Here is a 20,002-nt window from a genome sequence, read left to right as displayed (position 1 = left end):
TCTGCCTCCTGCTGGGATTGTAGGCACATCTCAGCACATCAGGCCTGGGGATGGCTCTTTAGTTAGGAGGATGATTTCCTGCTCACATATCCTGGCCATCATATCACTGTACTTGGACTTTGTGCAGGCGAGCTTCAGCGCAGCTGAGCCTTCCTGCCCAGGTTAGATGGCTGATGGCTGAAGGCGAGTGGGCTCCACGGTGGGCTGTTTGTCTTTAAAAGTTGCTGCCAGGAGAGCGGAGCTGCCGGTGGGACTCTGGGAAGGCTGCAGGTGGCCTTTTCTTCACTCACCTCTCCACCTGAGATGGCAGGAAGACAGGTTTATGATTAACTGCACCATGTCTTAAATGCCATTTCTGGAGGCTGTAAACATTAACCTAAAAAAAAAAAAATAAGACTTAAAATCACCAATTGACCATATCCGGGGCTGAACCTGCATGATTCAGCTCCTTTTAAAAATATCTTTTCTCAACAAATTGCTTCCTTAACATTTTAATTTGTTGATCATAAGGGAAGCTTGCCAAATATTAGCTGTTCTTTTCCATTTCCTCCTGCTTGCAGCTCGCCTTATTTGGCATATTTCAGTGGACTGGAAGGTCACTCCCTGCTTTTTCTTCCCAAATAACTGTATTTATTACTGTCAAATATTGGCGGGTTTGATCCAGCTGTCATCAGGACGTTTGGAAATCGAGGTTTCTGCCAGAAGGCTGATTTAATGGTCTTCTACTGACAAGACTTGTTTTCTCTGCTGACTTGATAACTTGTTGAATGAGCTCTCTGCACTGAGCCGCACATCTGCCCCTCTTTGTCTTCTCCATAGCCATGGGTCTCGCGGACTGTGTCTAACACAGGAGCAGGAGGCGGTACCTTCCTCTCTTTCTTCCCCTTTACTTATGTATCTATTTTGGTCTTTTGACAGGGTCTCACTGTGTAACTTTGCTGGCCTGGAACTCACTATATAGGTCAGGGTGGTTCTGAAATAGGGGGCATCTTCCTGCCTCTGCCTTCCGAGTGCTTACATTGCAGGTGTGTGCTATGAGTACGAAACCCCTCTCTACTTTTCGGTGAAGGCCTCAACTAGACTAGACTAGTAATAAAGAGTCTCCTGCAGCAGATAGCATTGCTGCTGGTATTTTAGAAGATAATTCAGAAAAAAATTTCCTTGGAAAATTTCAAACATATGCAAGATTAGAGCAATGAACCCCACTGCTGTTCCCCTCATTTTATTGACTCATGGCAGTCCAGTCACATTTCTAACCCCAATCCTGGACTTTGAAAAGGGCACCACAGTATTCATAAATATTTAAACATGTATCTTGTTGTTGCTGCCACGATGGGGGTAGAATAAGGGTTGTACATGGTCGGCACTGCTCTATCACTCAGCCCCATCTCCACTAGCTTTTAGTTTCCTTCAGTGACAGCTTGGAGACTTGCACAGACTTTTGACTTGAGCATCTTGTGTCTTAGACTGAGGGATTCTGGCTGACACTTACTGTGGACATGGCCACTTGGCCTCAGGCACAGAGGAGGCTGGTGATGGTGCTGACTGTACTGCCCATCACTGCTGGTCCTGAAGCTTGGGATGGTTTTCTTTGGCAGTGACCACCTTCATTATTTGTTTTAGAAACAGGGTCTCATGTAGCCCAGGCTGGCCTTTTAATTTACTATGTAGCTAAGAATCTTCTTAAGCTTCTGATATTCTTGCCACCACCTTCTATGTGCTGGAATTACAGGCATGTACCCTAATATCCAGTTTATGAGGTACTGGGGACAGTATCCAGGGCTTTGTACATGCTAGGCAAGCACTTTATTGAGCCACGCCCCCAGTTTGCCACCTTGGTTATTGAACATGTGATATGCTTCTGGTCATCTGTTTGGCCCCCGCTGCAGTGTCTTTGTGGCTCATGCTGATCATCTGAAGCAATCCTACACAGTAGTTACTTCTCTGAGGAACAGAATCTGTGAAGAGGAAGATCGCTTTCCACATTTAGCTGCCTGGCTATCTAGAACCAGTAACAGGTGTCAGATTTGCAACCCACTGCCACCCCAAACTTCTGAAATGTAGTCATTTGAGTGCAATGAACTACCAGGCACACTCAGCTGGCTATTGGTGGTAGGTGTGTCCCCAAGGCACAATACTCTGGCAGGGCAGAATGTTGCCCCTGGCCTTGACTCCAGCCTGGCTAGGGCTGGGGGCTCTTATTGTTGAAGCAGGGTGAAGTGGGGCAGGGAGGAGAGCAAGTCCATACCAGTCCTAATTTACTGGTAGTTCTGCTAGGCCTTGAAGCATGTGGGAGATTTTTCACATGCCTGGACTGGCTGGTGGCTTGTGTCAATCACCAGAGCAGTAATCTCCGTTACCAGTGTGAGTCATTTCCTTGGGACTTTTCCTCTAACTCTGGATTCATGATAGCTGTTCACATCATCAGGAGTTTCTAAGACATCTGGGGAGCACTTGGCCACATGCTAGCCAACTTTCTTGGCGTTGGAGTGCATGATGGGGACAGTCAGGATAACTCTTGCTCCACTGTTTCAATTCTGTATGTCTGTGTGTGGGTGGCCAGAGTCAATCTTAGGTGTCTTCCACAGTTACTCTCTACTTTATTTTCTGAGACAGGGTCTCTTACCTCTTGTTCCCCCTTTTTTGAGACAATCTTACTATGTAACCTTGGCTAGCTTGGAATTCACTCTGTATATCTGGAATTTGGATAGATTTGTCTACCATTGCCTTTTGAATGCTGGCAGTAAAGGCATGCTATATTGCACCTGACTATTTTTCTATGGAATGCATTGATTCAGCTATGGTGGCTGGCCAGTAAGCATCAGTGGTACTTCTGTCTTTGCCTTGTCAGCACTGAGATTACAAGCATATGCCACTATATCTGACTTAAAAAAAATTAATGTGGGTTCTGGGGAATCAAATTTACATCCTCATGCTTACACTGAACTATTTCTCCAACCCCAAGTTCTAGAAGGGATATAGGGTGAACTAAGCCATGCTATGGATGAAATGTGTGCTCTGTTACGTACTCTTTGGTCTGGAGACTAGACTGTGTGTGTGTACCTCCCCTTCCAGCCACCAATTGCCCTTCAGCTAGGCATCCTGCCCATGCAATGCTATCCATTCGGGCCCAGGCCTGACACAGGTCCAGAAGGTGTTGGAGAAGGCAGAACACAGCCTTCCACTCAGAATAACTCCTGTCCTTCTTTACACTGGCCTGTGAGAGGGCATGGCTTTCCTTTCCCTGAGCGGTTAGGGACCTGATTTACATGAGAGACCAGGTTTAATCCTGGTGTGATGCCCACCTACATATTGCTAGAAACCAGTCCATCACCAGGCTGAAGGTAAGGGCATGGAGTGGATTTCTCTACAATTACAAGCCCTCTATGTGTGCCTAGAAAGAAAGATCACACCTGAAGTTTCCAGCTCCAAAGGCATGATGACAAGTTAGGTTTGGACAATTTGGGTCAGGATACTTAATTTCTGTCTGTCTGTCTCTGTCTCTCTGATTTATTTTCTCACAACAATTAATTTCACTTTATTTCTAATTCTTTTATGAGCTGGGGATATAGAAGCCTTGCTCATGCTAGGCAAGGGTTTTACCACAGAGCTACCCCTCTAGCACCTTGTCATATACTTCTGTTATAAGAGATTTTAAATGCACACTGGAGTGGCAGAATGTAATAAGTTCTACTGTGCTCACTACCAGTTTCAGTATTTATATACCCATGGCCAGCCTTGTTCTCACCAACCTATTTTATCCTCAACTTAGCTTAAGTTTGACATAAATCGTGGTATCACTAGATCTTATTTGATTGTGTACAGTTCATTGTATATTTCCAAAACAGGATGTTAAAAATAATCAAAACAACTGCACCATCATTATCACCCTCAAGCTCACCTCACCCAGCAGTCGGCATTCCCATCTCCAGTTCCCTATAAATGTCACTCCTTTCTTCCCTTTCTCCTCCTTCAGACAAGGCCCTACTCTAGCTCAGGCTGTCCTTGAATCACAGCAATCCTCCTGCCTCAGCCTCTTAAGAGTTGCTGGTGGTTGACAGTTGTTTTGAAACAGGTTCTCATGTAGCAAAGGCTGACAGTGGTGGCTATTTATTTACTTATTTATTTAATGATTCCTTTTGTGGTGTGAGTGTGTGCCTGAGTACCCTGTGTAGGTCAAGAGCCAGCGCTGACTCCTGGAGCTGGCATCACAAGTGCCTTGATGCCTTTCTTCCCTTTTGTCCCTCTAACCCTCTCATGTGCCCCCTTGCGCGCGTTCTCTCTCTCAAACTCAAGGCCTCTTTTGATACTTATCTAAACTTCATGTTGGAGTACTTCTAGATGATGGATATATTTTGTGAGCTAACTTAATTCTTCTTTCCTTCCTTCTTTTATCATTCCCTTCTTCATCACCCCCTTCTCCTCCCCTCTTTCTTTCCTTGCAACTCAAGGCCCTGAACAGGCTAGTTGCGTATTCTACTCCTAACCTATATACTCAGTTCTTCACCTTAATTAATTCTTTAAAAAAAATAAAAAAGACAAGAAGGATACAATTTCTCACACCGTATTGTAGATGTGAATTTTTTGAAAGTTGTTTGTAGAATTACCAAACTTAAAGCGATCCTCCTAGTTTATCAGGAAGCAACCAAAACCCCCAGAGGCTTTTTGCCTGTGGCTTTTACTGTGTATGATTCAGGAGGAGGCTGGGGCCTAGATCTTTCTTCCTGGCTGACACCACCCCTCCAGGGTCCTCAGTGAGAGGTCAGGTGTACAAAGGCCTATGTGTTTGGCTGCAGATGCCCACTACAGTTGCTCTTGCCATACAGTGGGGATTCTATTTGTCTGAGAACCCAGGACAACTGTTTTCATTCTCTACAGTGCATGTTTATGCACATGACCTTTACAGAACACATTTCTGGCCTCTATGGAGGTCCTGATGCTCATGCAGATTAGCTAAGTTAATACTCCATTTTTCCAGCCTGAAATGGTCTGGCTGTCCCTTTAACAATTTTACTTTGCAGAACAAATGGTTTCCTTAGTCCTGTTAAATGCTTATTGGTAATCTTCTGTAGGTTAGCGCATTATTGCAGAGGATAAAAGAGGCCCTTGGTGGATAACAGTCCAGTAGCATGTACCTGGTGGCAAGGGGCAGCCAGCTCCCACTAACAGGTTTACATGTAGTCTCTCCATGTACACGCATGCAGAAACATGTGCACATGAGAGATGTGCTATTCCAATAGTCCTAATGGATAGTTCATTTGCATATTCATGAAGTTAATATGTATGTATGTATGTATGTATGTATGTATGTGTTATGTGAGCATATACAAAATGTACAACATACACACATGTGTTGAAACATGGAGAGGCCAGAGACCAATCTTGAATGTCATTCATCTAGTGCTGTCTACCTAGTTTTTTAAGACAGGTCTTCACTCTGCCTAGAACTCACCAAGCAGGCTCTGCTGCTAGACTAGCAATCCTCGGGGATCAATCTGTCTCCATCTTCTCATTATTGGGATTATAAGTAGGCACCAGTAAGCTTGGCATTTTGTGTTGTATGTATGGTATTATATGTGTATATATATGTATACATATGTATATATGTATATATATGTGTGTGTATATATATATATATGTATATATATATATATATTTATGTTCATGTTGGTGTGTGCATATATGTGTTTAGGTTTCTATGCATGTGTGTATGTACTTGTGTGTAGAGACCAGAGTCAGTGTATTCACCTCAGTCACTCTCCATCTTGGTTTTTGAGATAGAGTCTCTCACTTCCGGAAGCTTGCAGATTCAGCAAGCCTTAGGGTTGCTGCTCTCTCTGCCTCCTCAGCTCTGGGATTATAACATATATATGTTGTTGTACTTGTCTTTCATGTGGGTGCTAGGGATTTGAATTTGGGTCATCATGCTTGCATGGCTTTACCAACTGAGTTGTGTCCCCAGCCCCTGAAACTGTTCTATTGTTTGTTCAGTAAGAGCCTGGAGCCATGTTAGGTCCTGGGAATGGGTGCTGAAAAATGTACCTATCCTCAGAGGACCTGCATTTAGGTGATTCAAGGGAGGTAGACCTTGGAAGGCCAGGCAGGCCAGCAGGCAAAGCAGGCAGGCAGGTGGCCAAGGAAGGGATCCATTTGTAGGTTTGTAAAACAGTCTCCAGGCAATCCTATCCAGTCCTTTATTGCAGGCATGAGCATTTATTTTAAGGACTCAAATTAAACTGGAGTAGATAAATGAGCAGGCCGTGTTGTTTGCTGATCGCTCATGGTTGATGGAATGAACACATCATTAAATTGTTGATTACAAATGAAATTTGGAGGACTTCCTACTCAGGGTGGCCTGAAATACACAGTCATGAAACATGGTGCTGAAGTTGATTCTGTTTTGCCCTTTGAGCTTCGTATTGACTTCAGTTCTGGTAACAGAGGTATGGAGGAGATCTTGGGATAGATGACTGTGCCGCCTGCACACAAAGGTTTGAAAACTTGGTGACAGTTTATATCCTCCTGCCGGCTTGGTTTTCTATGCTGATAATTTCTATGCTTTCTGTCAGTGTAGTGTGCTACTAATATATGGTTAATTTTACCAAGAGGAGGAATGTCGACAGCAAGGAAATGTGTCGACTCTTTACTTGAGTGTCTTCCAGTATGATTGCAGCGACCTGTGTATTCAGTGGGCTCTTTGCATTCTGATATGTGTGTCCATGTATGTGGTATGTATCTACGGGTATGGATATACATACACATAGAGGCCAGAGGTTTATGTTGAGAGTCTTCTCCATCACTTACATCTTATCCTTTTGTTTGTTTTGTTTTGTTTCTTTGAGAAAGGGCTAATATTGTAGACCAGGCTAGCCTTGAACTCACAGAGATCTGTCCGTATCTTCTCAAGTGCTGGGATTAAAGGTTTGTGCCATCATGCTCATCTCTACCTTATCTTTTGAGACAATGTCTCACTGAACCCAGACCCCACTGGTTAGCAAGAGAGCTCCAGGGACCCACCTGACTCTATCTGCCCCAAAATGTACTTGGTCATGGCTAGCTTTTTCTTTTCTTTTCTTTTCTCTTCTATTCTCTTCTTTTTTCTTTTCTTTGCTATTCTCTTTCTTTCTTTTCCTTCTTTCTTTCCTTCCTTCCTTCCTTCTTTCTCTTTCTTTCTTTCTTTCTTTCTTTCTTTCTTTCTTTCTTTCTTTCTTTCTTTCTCTCTTTTCCTCTCTCTCTCTCCCTTTCTCTCCCTTTCTCTCCCTTTCTCTCCCTTTCTCTCTCTCTCTTTCTCTCTCTCTCTCTCTCTCTCTTTCTTTCTTTCTTTCTTTCTTTCTTTCTTTCCTTCTTTCAAGCATGGGTACTAAGGGTCCAAATTCAGGCCTTTGTGCTTCTGTGGCAGGTACTTTCCTGACCCAGCCTTCTTCCCATTCCCACATGTTGTTCTTACTATGCACCCCACCCCCGGCTGCCACGGAAGTTGGAGCCCTCTGTGTTCACCTCCCAGTGCTGGATGACAGGCCAGGCCTCCACACCAGTCTCCGTGTGTTGTGCTCCTCACCCTTCATGCTTTACTCTTAGGTGCAGTCCACCTGAAGTGTCCCCAGGTGTGTCAGCGATAGATTTTCCCCGTGATTGCTGCTTGCTCTTGGGGTGGGGCCCTGCCTTTATATATAGCATTGGATTTCAGGGTCACTGCCCTTGTGGCCCTGATGAAGAGCCCTTAGTGTGGTGCTGGACATATTAAGAACAGATCCTGTACCTGACACCTTTGAGGCAGGCTAAACTCACTACCTCTGAAAGGTCTTGGAGCAGCAACAGGCCATCGCATCAGCTAGTAGGTATCTTGGAGACCATTCCACAGTGGGTGGTGTGGTTGATGAGAGGACACCCTCCACCTTGCAGCATAAGGGCTGAGTCTAAACGAGAAGTGACAGTCACTGTTCCCAGGTGTGGGGACAAAGCCAGTAGACATGTTTGGAAGGAAAGTCAAATTTTTTCTCCTCTTCCCTTGAGCTTCTGATCCCTCTAGGACTCTCGATGTTTGTCTTTTTGCCCAGAGACCATCTGAGCTATATGCAGTATGTCACCACTGTGTCCTTGTCCTTTTGATGTCTCCTTATGTCACATGCTGGGGGCAGGTGTTAGACTCGTCTTGGGGTCACTCTCAGCGTCCTTCAGTTTTGATGGTGAGAGGCCAGGGAGGCACGGGGGAGGGGGACAGGGACGGACGGGCATTTCCTCACTTTGGCAGAACCCTTATCTGAAAGGAGAGAGAATCTGGGGAGCCTGCTGAGGACCCTTGGGCACATGCCAGCCATCTTGGTGGGAACGGCAGGCAAGTTCCTTACCCTGAAGTGGTAGAGCTGGTTCCCCGAGATTCTTCCACCTCTTTGTCGTAGACTTTTCATTTTTCTTCTCTTTAAGTTCGGATAAAAGGCGACAATAGTATGGTGTTTGTCATCATCTTCTCTGTGCTGGTAGGGATGGAGCCGAGGCTCTGCTGTCTACATGCTAGAGTTTTGCTTTTTGAAATTGGTAGGAAGTAATTTTAGAAGAGATGCTTATGAAGTCTATTTAAAAGAAAAAAAAAGCTATGGCGAGTGCTTTTTAATGTCAGTTTTATAAATAATTCCTGAAGCTGAACTTACCTGTGTGCCTGGTAGCTAGCTGGTGGGTAGTCAGGGCCACCGTGGCTGGATATTGAGGTTGCTATCATTCAGAGCAGAAGTTTCACCCTTGATCTCTTAGTCTCTGTATCCCTCTTTGGTGCATTTTGGAGTGACCTCTGTTTGTGTGGAAGACCACAGTTAGCAAAATCCACAGATAGTGCAGTCCCTGGATGAGATGAGTGGTGATTGCCTAGAGCCTACACAGCCCTTTGTGTCCTCTGTGTTTACAAGTGTGTGTACGTGTGTGCATGTGTGTACATATGAGGGTGCGTCTTCCTGTGTTCTTGTGCGTACACACCTACATGTGGAGAACAGGCTGACCTGATTGTATATATGAGGGTGCGTCTTCCTGTGTTCTTGTGCATACACACCTGCATGTGGAGAACAGGCTGACCTGATTGTATATATGAGGGTGCGTCTTCCTGTGTTCTTGTGCATACACACCTACATGTGGAGAACAGGCTGACCTGATTGTATACATGAGGCTGCGTCTTCCTGTGTTCTTGTGCATACACACCTGCATGTGGAGAACAGGCTGACCTGATTGTATATATGAGGCTGCGTCTTCCTGTGTTCTTGTGCGTACACACCTACATGTGGAGAACAGGCTGACCTGATTGTTGTTTCTTTTTTGCTGCCATCTAACTTTTTGGAGACAAGGTCTTATTAACCCTGGAAGTTCTGGCTGGCCAGCGAGCCCCAGGGACCCACTTGTTTTTATCTCCCCAGGGTTGGGCTTGCAAGTATGGGCTGCCATACCTGGATTTTTATGTGGCTCATTTCAGGTCCTAGAGCTTTCAAGGAAAGCCCTTTACCCACCAAGTCATCTCCCAGCTTCCACCCCCTGCATGGCAAATCCTCTTTAGTTGAGGCACAGTAGTACTCAGTTCAGAGCAAATGCTGGCTAAATAGTTGTCGTGCCAGATCGTTTAAGGGAACCATGGCAAGAAAACAGTTGATTTGTGCCTGTTTTTGTGCACATCTCCAACATGAGATTGGAGGAATCCCCGAGTGCATGTGGAGGCCTGGCTGACCCTTACATGTCTGGTGCCATAGATGGTGTTGTCACTGTCCCTGTAGTTTCCTTACTTGCTCCCAGTGTTTTGGAACACGGAGACTGTCAGCAGCTCAGGGACAGCCCTGTTGAATTTGACCCCATAGGGAAGACTAGTGAGAATTTCAGTTCCATTGGAGATTGAAAAATAAATGCCTTAATTATTTTTAAAATTTATTTATTTGTTTTTGTTATTGTTTTAAGGCCACTGGGGAGGGTGACTAGTGTTAGGGTTCTCATAGAAGCAGGGGTGATGTGGCACATGTACTCATGCCTTCAACCTGGCAACACAGCAGAAAAGGGCAACCAGAGAGCATAGGCAATAGGTTCTTTAACACAGAGAAAAATATGCAAACCAGTTTGGTATGTCCCTAATGGAACCATGAAATCTACTGAATATAGGAAGATTTGGGGGATTAAACCTAAATGCCAAATTCTAAAACATTTATTTTGGAGGAGGAAGGGAGAAACCAAGAGAGGTTTAATGGGGAGGAAGGAGCATCAATTATAATGCTTAATCCCTTTTAAAATAGCAAATACAACTGCTTGTGCTGACACACACCTGTAATCCCAGCATTTGGTAGGTGGAAGCAGGGAGATCAGGAGTTCAAGGCTGTCCCTGGATGTATAGCAGGTTTGTTTTAATGGGGGCCACATGAGACCCCATTAAAGCAGACAAAAGTAAATCTGGGAAAATGGTAGACTTTGTTTAGATTGGTTGGTGACTCGAAAGGATTTGCTTTTCTTTGTAGCTTGAGATAACTGTTATGTAAGACGAAGCAGCAGGTAACAGATGTGCACAAGTGCAGTATGTATTGAGAGTGAGCACAGACGGGCAGTGGTGGTGCACACCTTTAATCCTAGCACTTGGGAGGCAGAGGCAGGCAGATTTCTGAGTTCGAGGTCAGCCTGGTCTACAGAGAGTTCCAGGACAGCCAGGGCTACACAGAGAAACCATGTCTCCAAAAACCAAAAACCAAAAACCAAAAAAAAAAAAAAAAAGGTGAGCAGGCTCAGCCTGATGTCCATATCCATCTTAAATTTCCAGATGAGCTTCAGCCCTCACTTCATCATACGGTGTTAAAACTATGGTGATTTTAATTGTTTCATATATATATATAGCAATTAAAATATATTATGTTGTACATAATATAGTTTATATATTTATAAATTATATATATGTATATATATAAAACATTGAATTGAATCCAGGGCTTTACATTTACTTTGCTACTGTTTGTTTTTTAAATCTGTATGTGTGTGTGTGTGTGTGTGTGCGTGCGTGCATCCTTGCAATGGTCAGAAGACAATCTGTAGGAATCTGTAGAATTTCATGTAGGTTCTAGAGCTAAAACTCAGGTCATGTGGCTTGGAAGTAAGTATCTTCCCCTGTTGAGTCATCTTGAAGGTCCCCAGCCTGTTTTATTGAAGAACTTCGGCATTCTCTTACTTTTTATTTATCATTAGGTAGGTAAAATACTTTGTCTTCATTTTAAGACACTCTAGGCATGGCAGCATGGGCTTCTGATCTTAGCACTCCCCAGTGTCAGGCTGGAGGATCTAGTTGGGGGATCCTAATTTCAAAGCCAGCCTGAGCTACACAATGAGACCTTTATCTCAAAAACAAAACATCAAAACAACAACAAAAAGAAGCCAGTTTTAGGTATATTTTCTCCTGGTGGAAGAATAGCTCCCTGTCTCAGTTTCCATAAAGTGTCAGAGAATTCTTCATAAGAGAATGGGCATGTGTGTGTTTATCTCTGTGTGTGCAAGAATACGGCTGTATCAGGAGACCCATGAAACTGTCCTGCAGGAAATGGGACTCTAGGAAAGAGCTTAATTGAACTGGGATGATTGCAGACATGGTGGGAGTGCCCACACATTCCTTTCGTGCCAGTGGTGGGGGATGATGTCTAAGCAGGCGGGTGATGGAGTAATATCCCTGCTTACTGGCTGTCTCTCCAAGGAAATCAGAGCTTATTATTCCCCCTTCAATTAATCCTCATAACATCCTGATCTGAGCCCCCTTTTTTTTTCTGAAAAGGAGGCCTTTTCGGAAAAAGGTTCCAAGTAAGATCCCCAAGAACTTTTCTCCCTTGGAGCTGAGGGGCAAGCTGTTGGTGGCAAGGAGGAAGGAAAGATTTATGGGGTGTCACCTGCAGTGCCAGGCACGGCTGGGAACTCCTAGGGATCTCTCAGTTCTTGGAACAGTTGTGGGGTGGTGTTGGTGTTAGCATGGGTTTTTGTGTAGGCATCATGGCCCAAGCAGGTCAGGGTCAGGGGCCTGTCCCTGTCCCCTAATGACCTTAAGGCTCTACTCTGCCTCTTGCCCAGCCTGTGCCTCCAGCCAGGAAACACACAGGGGCTGCTGTTGTGTGGCTCTGACGTAAAATCTCGGGCCCCTGTGATGGACATCACATGGCTGACACCACTAGAAACAGTTTCTACCTAACATGACATAGTTTGATAGCACCGAGTCTTAGAGCACTTGAACTCCCACTTAGGGGAAGAGCTGGTGGCCCCAGCGCCTCAAGAACAGTTGTCTCTCATGGGTCTATTGATAGGTTCCATTGCAGCACTGAGATGGAGCCTACTTTAATCTGTGACATTTTGGTTGATTGCAGGGAAGAGACAGAAAGGGGCCAAGAGGTCGATTGGGCTATTTTCCCACCTTTTTAAATTTTTTAAAAATTTTTTTATTTTTTTATTTTGTGGTCCTGGAGCTCAAACCCAGGACTTCAATGTACTAGACAACTGTTTTCCACTGAGCTAAATCCTGTCCCCAGGTTCTTTATTTCCAGGAGGGACAGAGAGAGCTAGGAGTCACACTTAGACTGCTGATTACAGTGCAGAGTCTCTCTGGTACCATTTTTCTTTTGGTGAGGATTGTTTGAAAACTGTTGGCCATCACTGGTGAACAGTAAGGACATAGGCTTGATCTAAGCTTCTTTGAGTTAGATAGTGGCTTTTCTTATCTCAGGCAGAACACTTTATTAACAGAAAACATTTGGCTGTTAGACTCGGTGTTTGATTGCTGTTAGAACATATTTTTGTCACACTGCCCTATAATAAACCAGAGAACTGTTTGTGCCAAACATAGAAGGGACAGGAAGGGAGGATGAAAGAAAGCCTCAGTGCTCCCCACCCCAGCCCATCTTGAGGGGTTCAGCTTGCTTATTTTAGGTCTGGTTTCTGTTTACCATGTCTACCTATTAGAGGAAGGACATCTGACTACCGACTGTGAAGGGCCCTTGGGGAGTGGAAGATTCTCCAACATGCCATGCACATGTATGTAACTCCATGCTTCAAGGTAAGAGCTCTTCCACTGAGCCATGCCCCCAGCCCCTCACTGGGGAATTCTAGACAGGTGCTGTACCAATCAATGAGCCATGCCCCTGTTTGTGTTCCTGTTTTTCTGACTGAGGGGTTTATTTTATTTACTGCTGCATGGATTTTACATGTTCATAAAGAGAGAGAAAGGCTTCAATTTACTTAGTATTCTCCTGTCTTTCTCTTTTTTCCCATAGTGGAAATAATTTAATCTCTGTTATTTTTTTAAGTTGTTTTTTTAAGGTAATTGAAGTAGAGGCAGTTATGAATAAAGATAAAAGTACTCAATAAGAATGTGAGTAGGCTAGTAAGCTGAGGAAAGATTTCTGATTAAAAGGCATTGTTTTTATTTTTTTGAGATAGTGTCTTACTGTATAGCATGGGATGACCTCAAGTTAATGGCAGTCCTAATTCAACCTACTGACTCCAAAGATTACAAGAAGAAGCCACCATATCAAGTTTACCTCTGGTTCAAAACATTTTTTAAAATTTAATATTATTGTCTGCGTGCGGGCGTGTGAGGCATGCTGGTGCGTGTTTGTGGAGGTCTGACTGAGGACAGCTTTGTGGAGTTGGTTCTTTTCGTCCACCTTACTGGGGGTTCTGAAGATTGAATTCTGGTTGCCGAGCTTATATGCTAAGAGCGTTTTCCAGCTGAGTTAGCCTGTGGCCTCTGTTTTTGTTTTCTCAAGACAGAGCTTCTCTATGTAGCCCCCCTGGCTGTCCTGAAATTCATTCTGTAGATCAGGTTGGCCTAGAACTCATACATAGCCATCTGCCTCTGCCTCCCTAGTGCTAGGATTAAAGGCCTGTGCCACCACCTCCTGGCAGCCTCCTCTGATTTTTAAAAGTAAGAAATTAAGCTACTCAGAACGCACAGGGAAACAAATACAAATCCTCACCAATCAATCCTGTGGCTGTGGCAGTTTCCATCTTAGCGATCTTACAGATTCATTCCTCAGTGATGGGGTCACCATGAGACCTCTCAAGGCCTAACTTCAGTCTTGCTCTGTAGCAATTTGTCTCCTCGTCCAGAGTTTATTGAGCTAGTAAAGCTATTTCCTGTGCTAGATATGCAGTTACGAGAGCTCTTGCTTAGTCCACAGGAAGTCCTGGGTTTCATTCCTAGCACCACATAAATGGGACATGAAAGCTCATGCCCACAATCCAGCACTTGGGAAGTCAATGCAAGGACATTGGAAATTCAGGAGTATCCTCAACTACATAACAGGCTGGATGCTAGCCTGGGCTGTGTGAAACCCTAGATCAAAGAAAAAAAAAGAACTCTCAAATGTAAATAAATAAATAAGCTGAGGTGGTGGTGGAGCATACCTTTAATCTCAGTACTTAGGAGGCAGAGGCAGGAAGATCTCCAAGTTTGAGGCCAGTCTGTTCTACAGAGTGAAATTCAGGGCAGCCAGGGCTACACAGAAAAACCCTGTCTCAACAACAAAACCAAACCCCAAACTATCCTTCCTACTACCACTAGCTAACCTCCCCAACATCAGTAATAAAAACAAAACCCAAGAGAAAATCTTGTATTTAGGTGATGTGTTTCATGAGAGTCTACTGTATCCTTTTTATAGTATTTTTAAAATAAATTTCATTTATTATTATTATTGTTGTTGTTATGTTGCTATGTGTGTTAGTGTGTACATACTGGTGCCTCAGTGTTCTTGGGGGATCAGGGCAGTTTTCAGCCCTGAAATGTTCCTGTATGTTGAGTCATCTCTTCATGACTATTTGAGATGTCTGTTTCCCTTGGTTAAATTCCTAAATATAGATGTATGCACTTAGAGGTGCATGAACATTTTAACGATTTACATGTAATGACATATCACCTTCTAGGAGAGGCAGGGCAATTCAGCAACTATCCTAATTTCTTATATTACCTATTTTTGAGAAAATAATATAATTCTATAGATCAAAAAGAATTAAAAAGAGACATTTTTGTTCTGCCTGAGTCCCCTTTGCTCTAGCCTTTCAGTTTCTTTGTAGATTGAGACTGCATGTGAGCATCATCTCTCCCTCATCTGCCTGTCCAGAGTGTGTGCATGTGAGTGAGCATCTCTCTCCCTCATCTGCCTGTCCAGAGTGTGTGCATGTGAGCATCATCTCTCCCTCATCTGCCTGTCCAGAGTGTACTGTGCACACACTTCTGTACCTTGCCTTCTCACCTCTCAAAATTAACTGTGTATTTTTATTGGCGGATGTATGTGTGTGCCGGTACCAATGTGTGCATGCCTGTGGTGGCCAGAAGACAACCTAGGTTTTGTTCTTCTGGACCTATCATATTTTTTGAGACAGGTCTTTTACTGGCTGGGAGCTCCTGTTGTAGTCTAAGTTGTCTGGGCAACACCCCCCCCCCCCCCCCCCCCCCCCCCCCCCCCACACACACACACAATGCCATCACATCCAGCATTTTTAGTTTTTATTTATTTCTTAATGTGTAAGAGTGTTTGTCTTGCATGTATGTCTGTGTACCCTTGGATGCCTAGTGCCTTTGAAGCTATAAGAGGATTCTGGATCCTTTGGAACTAGAGTCAAGGAGGTTAGTTGTGAGCTACCCTGTGATTGCTGAGAATTGAACCCAAGTCCTCAAAGGACAGACAGTGAGTGCTGTTAACCTGAGCCATAGTTCCAGCCCCAATACCAAGCTTTAATGGGGGTTCTGTAATCCAATGTGAGTCCTCAGCTTATGAAGCAAATTCTTCATATACCAAGTTATCTCTTTAGCCCAATTAACTATTTTTTAGCCATTCCAAATTGGTACTTGAAAGTGTTAAGATGTCCCTCTACCCTGTATGCATATAAAAGCTGCCTCTAGTTTCATGACACAGAAGATCATATTTTATGGGCTCACGTCCCCTTTTGTAGTTTATTGAACTGTTTCCTGTCATTACTTTTGTATCCAATATACTTTTGAGGAACCTTGTGTGTGCTTAGGCGGATTCAGGGGCATTTGTGGATGTAATTGCATCTGTGCTAACCTCAACATACTAGCATGGTAGTAGATAGCCTTATTTTTCAGGGCTCAAATTCCAGTTTCTTCATTATAATTCTAGCTATGCAAAAGCACATAATAGTACATAATAGCACATAAGGAATGCAAAAAACAAAGCAAGCCAGAACAACTTTCTCCAATATGCAGGTTGCTGTGGAAATATACATGGAATCCAGTCATCATGAAGGAGACTGGGGCTGGGCTCAGTTGATACAGTGCTTGCCTAGTATGCAAAGCCTTGTGTTCCATACCCAGCACCACATAAACCAGATATGGTGATGCAATCTGAAATCCCTGTGCAATGGTATATTTTTGCAATTGCAGTGTCCTGGGAAGGGGAGGCAGGAAGATCAGGAGTTCAAGGTCATGCTTGTTTCCATACTGTGTTGGAGGCCAGCCTAGGTCACATGAAACCGTTTCAAACAAACAAGAAAACAAACCCAGAAAGAATCCTGAGATCCTCTGGAACTCTCCCTACCTCTCCTCATCAACCTGAAATAAAGCCACTTCCCACTGAATGTCTTCAACCCCTTCTTATCAACCTGAGATAAAGCCAGTTTCCCACTGAGCAATCAGGACCTCAGGTTTTAAATCCAAAGGCACAGCAAGTCCTTTTAGCACCCGACCTCACAGCAAGCCAGCAGCTGAGCACAGCCACACTGAGGGGATTGGAAGTAACCTGTCTGACCATGTAAAGTCTGAGAACTGTCAAGGCTGGCAGTGAGTAGGAGGGACTAAACAGAAAAGTTGCTGCCGCCTCAGCCACCATAGCTGCTCAGATTTGTAGTGATTCGCCGACCGCTACTACAGAGGCTACCTAGCAAGATTTAAGGGACTTAGAAAAACCCACCTAATGCAGTTTTGTTCCTAACTATTTTCGGGGCAAACAACACAGACAGGTTCTTTTCAAATATTTGTTAGAATGGGAAAAGAATATGGCTTGGTAGGTAAAAGGTGCTTGCCATTAAGCCTGATGGCCTGAGTTCCATCCCTGGAACCCACATAGTGCATGGAGAGAAGTGGTTCTTGGAAGCTGTCCTCTGACTATACATGTACTGTAGCATGCTCATGTACACAGATAAATAGAAATGAAAGAAATATGTCAATAAGGATAGTAGAAAGTTGGGGATTTGTAACTCAGTTGGTAGAGTGCCCAGCATGCATGAAACTCTGGATTCCATTTCAAGTACTGTATAAATGCAAATGTAGAACAGTAATAACCCCCCTACTTCAGAGATAGAGGCAGAAATATCAGCCACACAGTCAAGTCCAGCGTGGGCTGAGAAGGAGAAAGGGAGGGAGGGAGGGAAAGAGAGAGGGAGGGAGGGAGAGAAGGAAGGAGGGAGAGAGGAAGACTAAAAGGTGGGTTCACCTTGTTTCAAGCTATCAGCACAGATGGTACATACTGCACATCTACTGACTGACAAAGGATAAAGGCTCTAATGTCAAAGCTACCTGAAGGACACAGAACAAGAGACAGAGATCAAAATTGCCTAAACACATAGAATTCCTGTCACCCATCCCCATGGGGCAGCCTGAGGGTGCCCATCTAGGCTCAGCTCAAGGGCTCAGGTTAGCTGTAGGCAGGTGCTTATTCCCAAGACCACTTTGAAAAGCTTTGAGACTACAACTACAGATCCTTAAGCTTATTGATTTACATTGCTGCAAAGAATGGAAAGAGCCAGATGGCTCTCAGGCAAGCCAACAGGCCTCCTACCCCAGCAGAATTCTGGAAAAAATAGTTCCCTCTACTTAAGGAGCTCAAAGGCCCGCCTCTGTCTCTGTCTCTGTTTATCTTTCCCAGTCTGTCCCTCCCTCCCTCCCTTCCATAGGAAAGGGTCTTATGTGACTGGCCTAGGCTTGCCTCAAACTTGCTGTGTAGCTGAGGCTGACCTTGAACTTCTGTTCCTCCTGCTTCTACTTCTAAAATGCTAGGATTACATGCTTGTGCCACCATGTCAGGCTTATGTGGTCCCAGAGATGGAGTCCAGGGTTTCCTACATGTAGGGTGAGCCCAGGTTCTCAGCACTACTCCTAGTTTCTAGTGCTTTAAAACAAATTTTCCCCCTTTTGGCTTGCTTGCTTTCAGTAAGTGAAACATTCTAACCACCTGAGTTTCCTTGGAATAGAGCTATGACCTAGGTTCTGTGATTGAGGCTGACTCTCGTCTGGACTTGTGGCTCTCTGCCTCTTGACCTTTGTCCAGGGCTCATGGCTAGCCTGAGAGTTGTTTTCTACATTCTGAGACCTGGTATGGTTATGTCTCATCCTTCCTCAGGGGTAAAATGGGGTGACACATGCTGATCTCCTTTGGGAGTCGTTAGTGAGTTCTATATAGAAACAGAGTCCATGTAGATATGGAGTTGCCTGTAGGTTCAGCTCTGGCCCATGGTGGCAGGTGGTTCCATAGACTCAGCTGCTGCCCCTGAGCATAGGACAGCTGCTTCTTTATAAGAGATAGGGGACTGGAGGGCTACTGTCTGATTTTTTTTTTTCTTTCTCCTACCCTTCCCCGCTTGGTGGTGACATAGTCACTGGGTCTGGGAAGCAAGGACAGGAACTTTTGTGGGCAAGAAACAGGTAGGTGTAAGCATTAGAGCATGCTCTTTGCCCCAGAGGTTCAAAGTCTGTAGGAAGAGGCTGCTTTTAACAGCACCTGAGGGTGCACAAGGCTGAGAATGCAACAGGCTGCAAGACGTGCTCATACATACATGAACAACTTTAGGGAGAGAATTGTAAAAAAAGAAAAATCACTTGCCTAAAAATACTCCTAGGAAGTGCAGTAGACAGCAGAGGATGTGCCTTCAGAAAATGCCATTCTGAAGCAAGGCATATTGGCACATACCTGCAATCTTAGTGCTTGGAGACAACTGAGGCAGAGTGCTCACAGGTGTATGGTCAGCCTGGGCAGCATAGAGAGACCCTCCCTGTGTTTTTAAAAAGAAAAGGAGAACGTAGCTGGGGAAGTGGTTGGTAGAGTGCTCACTTAGATGGAGCCTGGATTCCATCTTTAGCACTGTATAAAGTAGACACGGTGGTGCATGCCTATAATCTCAGCACTGGGGAGGCGAAGACGGGGTAATTAGGAGCTTTAGATTATCTTTGGCTACATGGTGAGTTTAAGGCCAGCCTGGGCTACATAAAACTCCAAGAAGAGAGGAGAGGAGAGGAGAGGGCATGTGTGCGTGTGTGCGTGCATGTGTGTGTTTAATGTGTTTCTGATTGTAGTCTGATGTGCAGTAAGGACATCTCTATTCTTTAGGAAGGACTGGAGGCTTACAGCCATTTGGGAAGATTTTGTGCCTGAGTTCCTGACTGGAAAGGACTGAGGGGACCTTTTTGAAATTCCCCCAGAGCCTTTCACTGGCCTCATAAAGAAACAGATGGCATGCTGGAGATACCACAATAGCTCCTGGCTATATAGAGAAAGGACCCACACCACAAACATTTCGAATCTCCCAGGAATGGAAAACTATCTCTTCAATGAAATATCGATGCAAGGGGAATATTAAAGAAGGCAGAAATTGTGAACTCAGATTCTGGTCGAACCAGAGACTGTTCTGTAACCTTTCAGAGAATTGTTCATTGAGAAGCAAATAGGATGAAATATAGACTGTAGAAATGACTAAATCATTTTTATGCTTCCTGGGTTTTGGTCCCATGTGATAGAGAGTAGAAAAAAGACTGGGTTTTGGAAGGAGAGGCTTGCTAGAAGCAGCCAGGGATCTGGGTTAGGGTTCTGTGGGTCCAAGGAAGCCTCCACATGGAATTCTTAGAGTGGTTTGTGTACTTTGAAATAGCTGGCCTTGAAATCTCAGTGCTCCCGCCTCTCTCAAGTGCTGGGATGACAGGTGTTTATCACCACTACAGCACTGTGCGGAGCTACATCCCTGGCCCTTTTTAGAGCTTTCTTTCTTTCTTTCTTTTTTTTTTTTTCTCTGTGTA

The 20,002-nt window shown here is 44.4% G+C and overlaps 1 protein-coding gene across 5 annotated transcripts in view; it reads left to right on the top strand.

Moving 5' to 3' along the window:
* Cux1 (cut like homeobox 1) overlaps positions 1-20,002 on the top strand; it is a 327,459-nt gene that overhangs the window by 34,412 nt on the left and 273,045 nt on the right. Inside the window, exon 1 of one of the 5 annotated variants that reach the window (XM_031338274.1) lies at positions 12,940-13,033. The exons of the other annotated variants lie outside the window; for them this stretch is intronic. Coding sequence (XP_031194134.1) covers positions 13,004-13,033 — 30 coding nt within the window. The 5' untranslated portion in view covers positions 12,940-13,003. Of the gene's footprint in view, positions 1-12,939; positions 13,034-20,002 lie in introns of those variants that run through there. 5 annotated transcript variants of the gene reach the window in all.

Source organism: Mastomys coucha, unplaced genomic scaffold (assembly GCF_008632895.1).
Source record: "Mastomys coucha isolate ucsf_1 unplaced genomic scaffold, UCSF_Mcou_1 pScaffold22, whole genome shotgun sequence".
NCBI lineage: Eukaryota > Metazoa > Chordata > Mammalia > Rodentia > Muridae > Mastomys > Mastomys coucha.
Note: the sequence above shows the minus strand (reverse complement) of the source record. Positions and strands in the feature narration are given on the sequence as shown.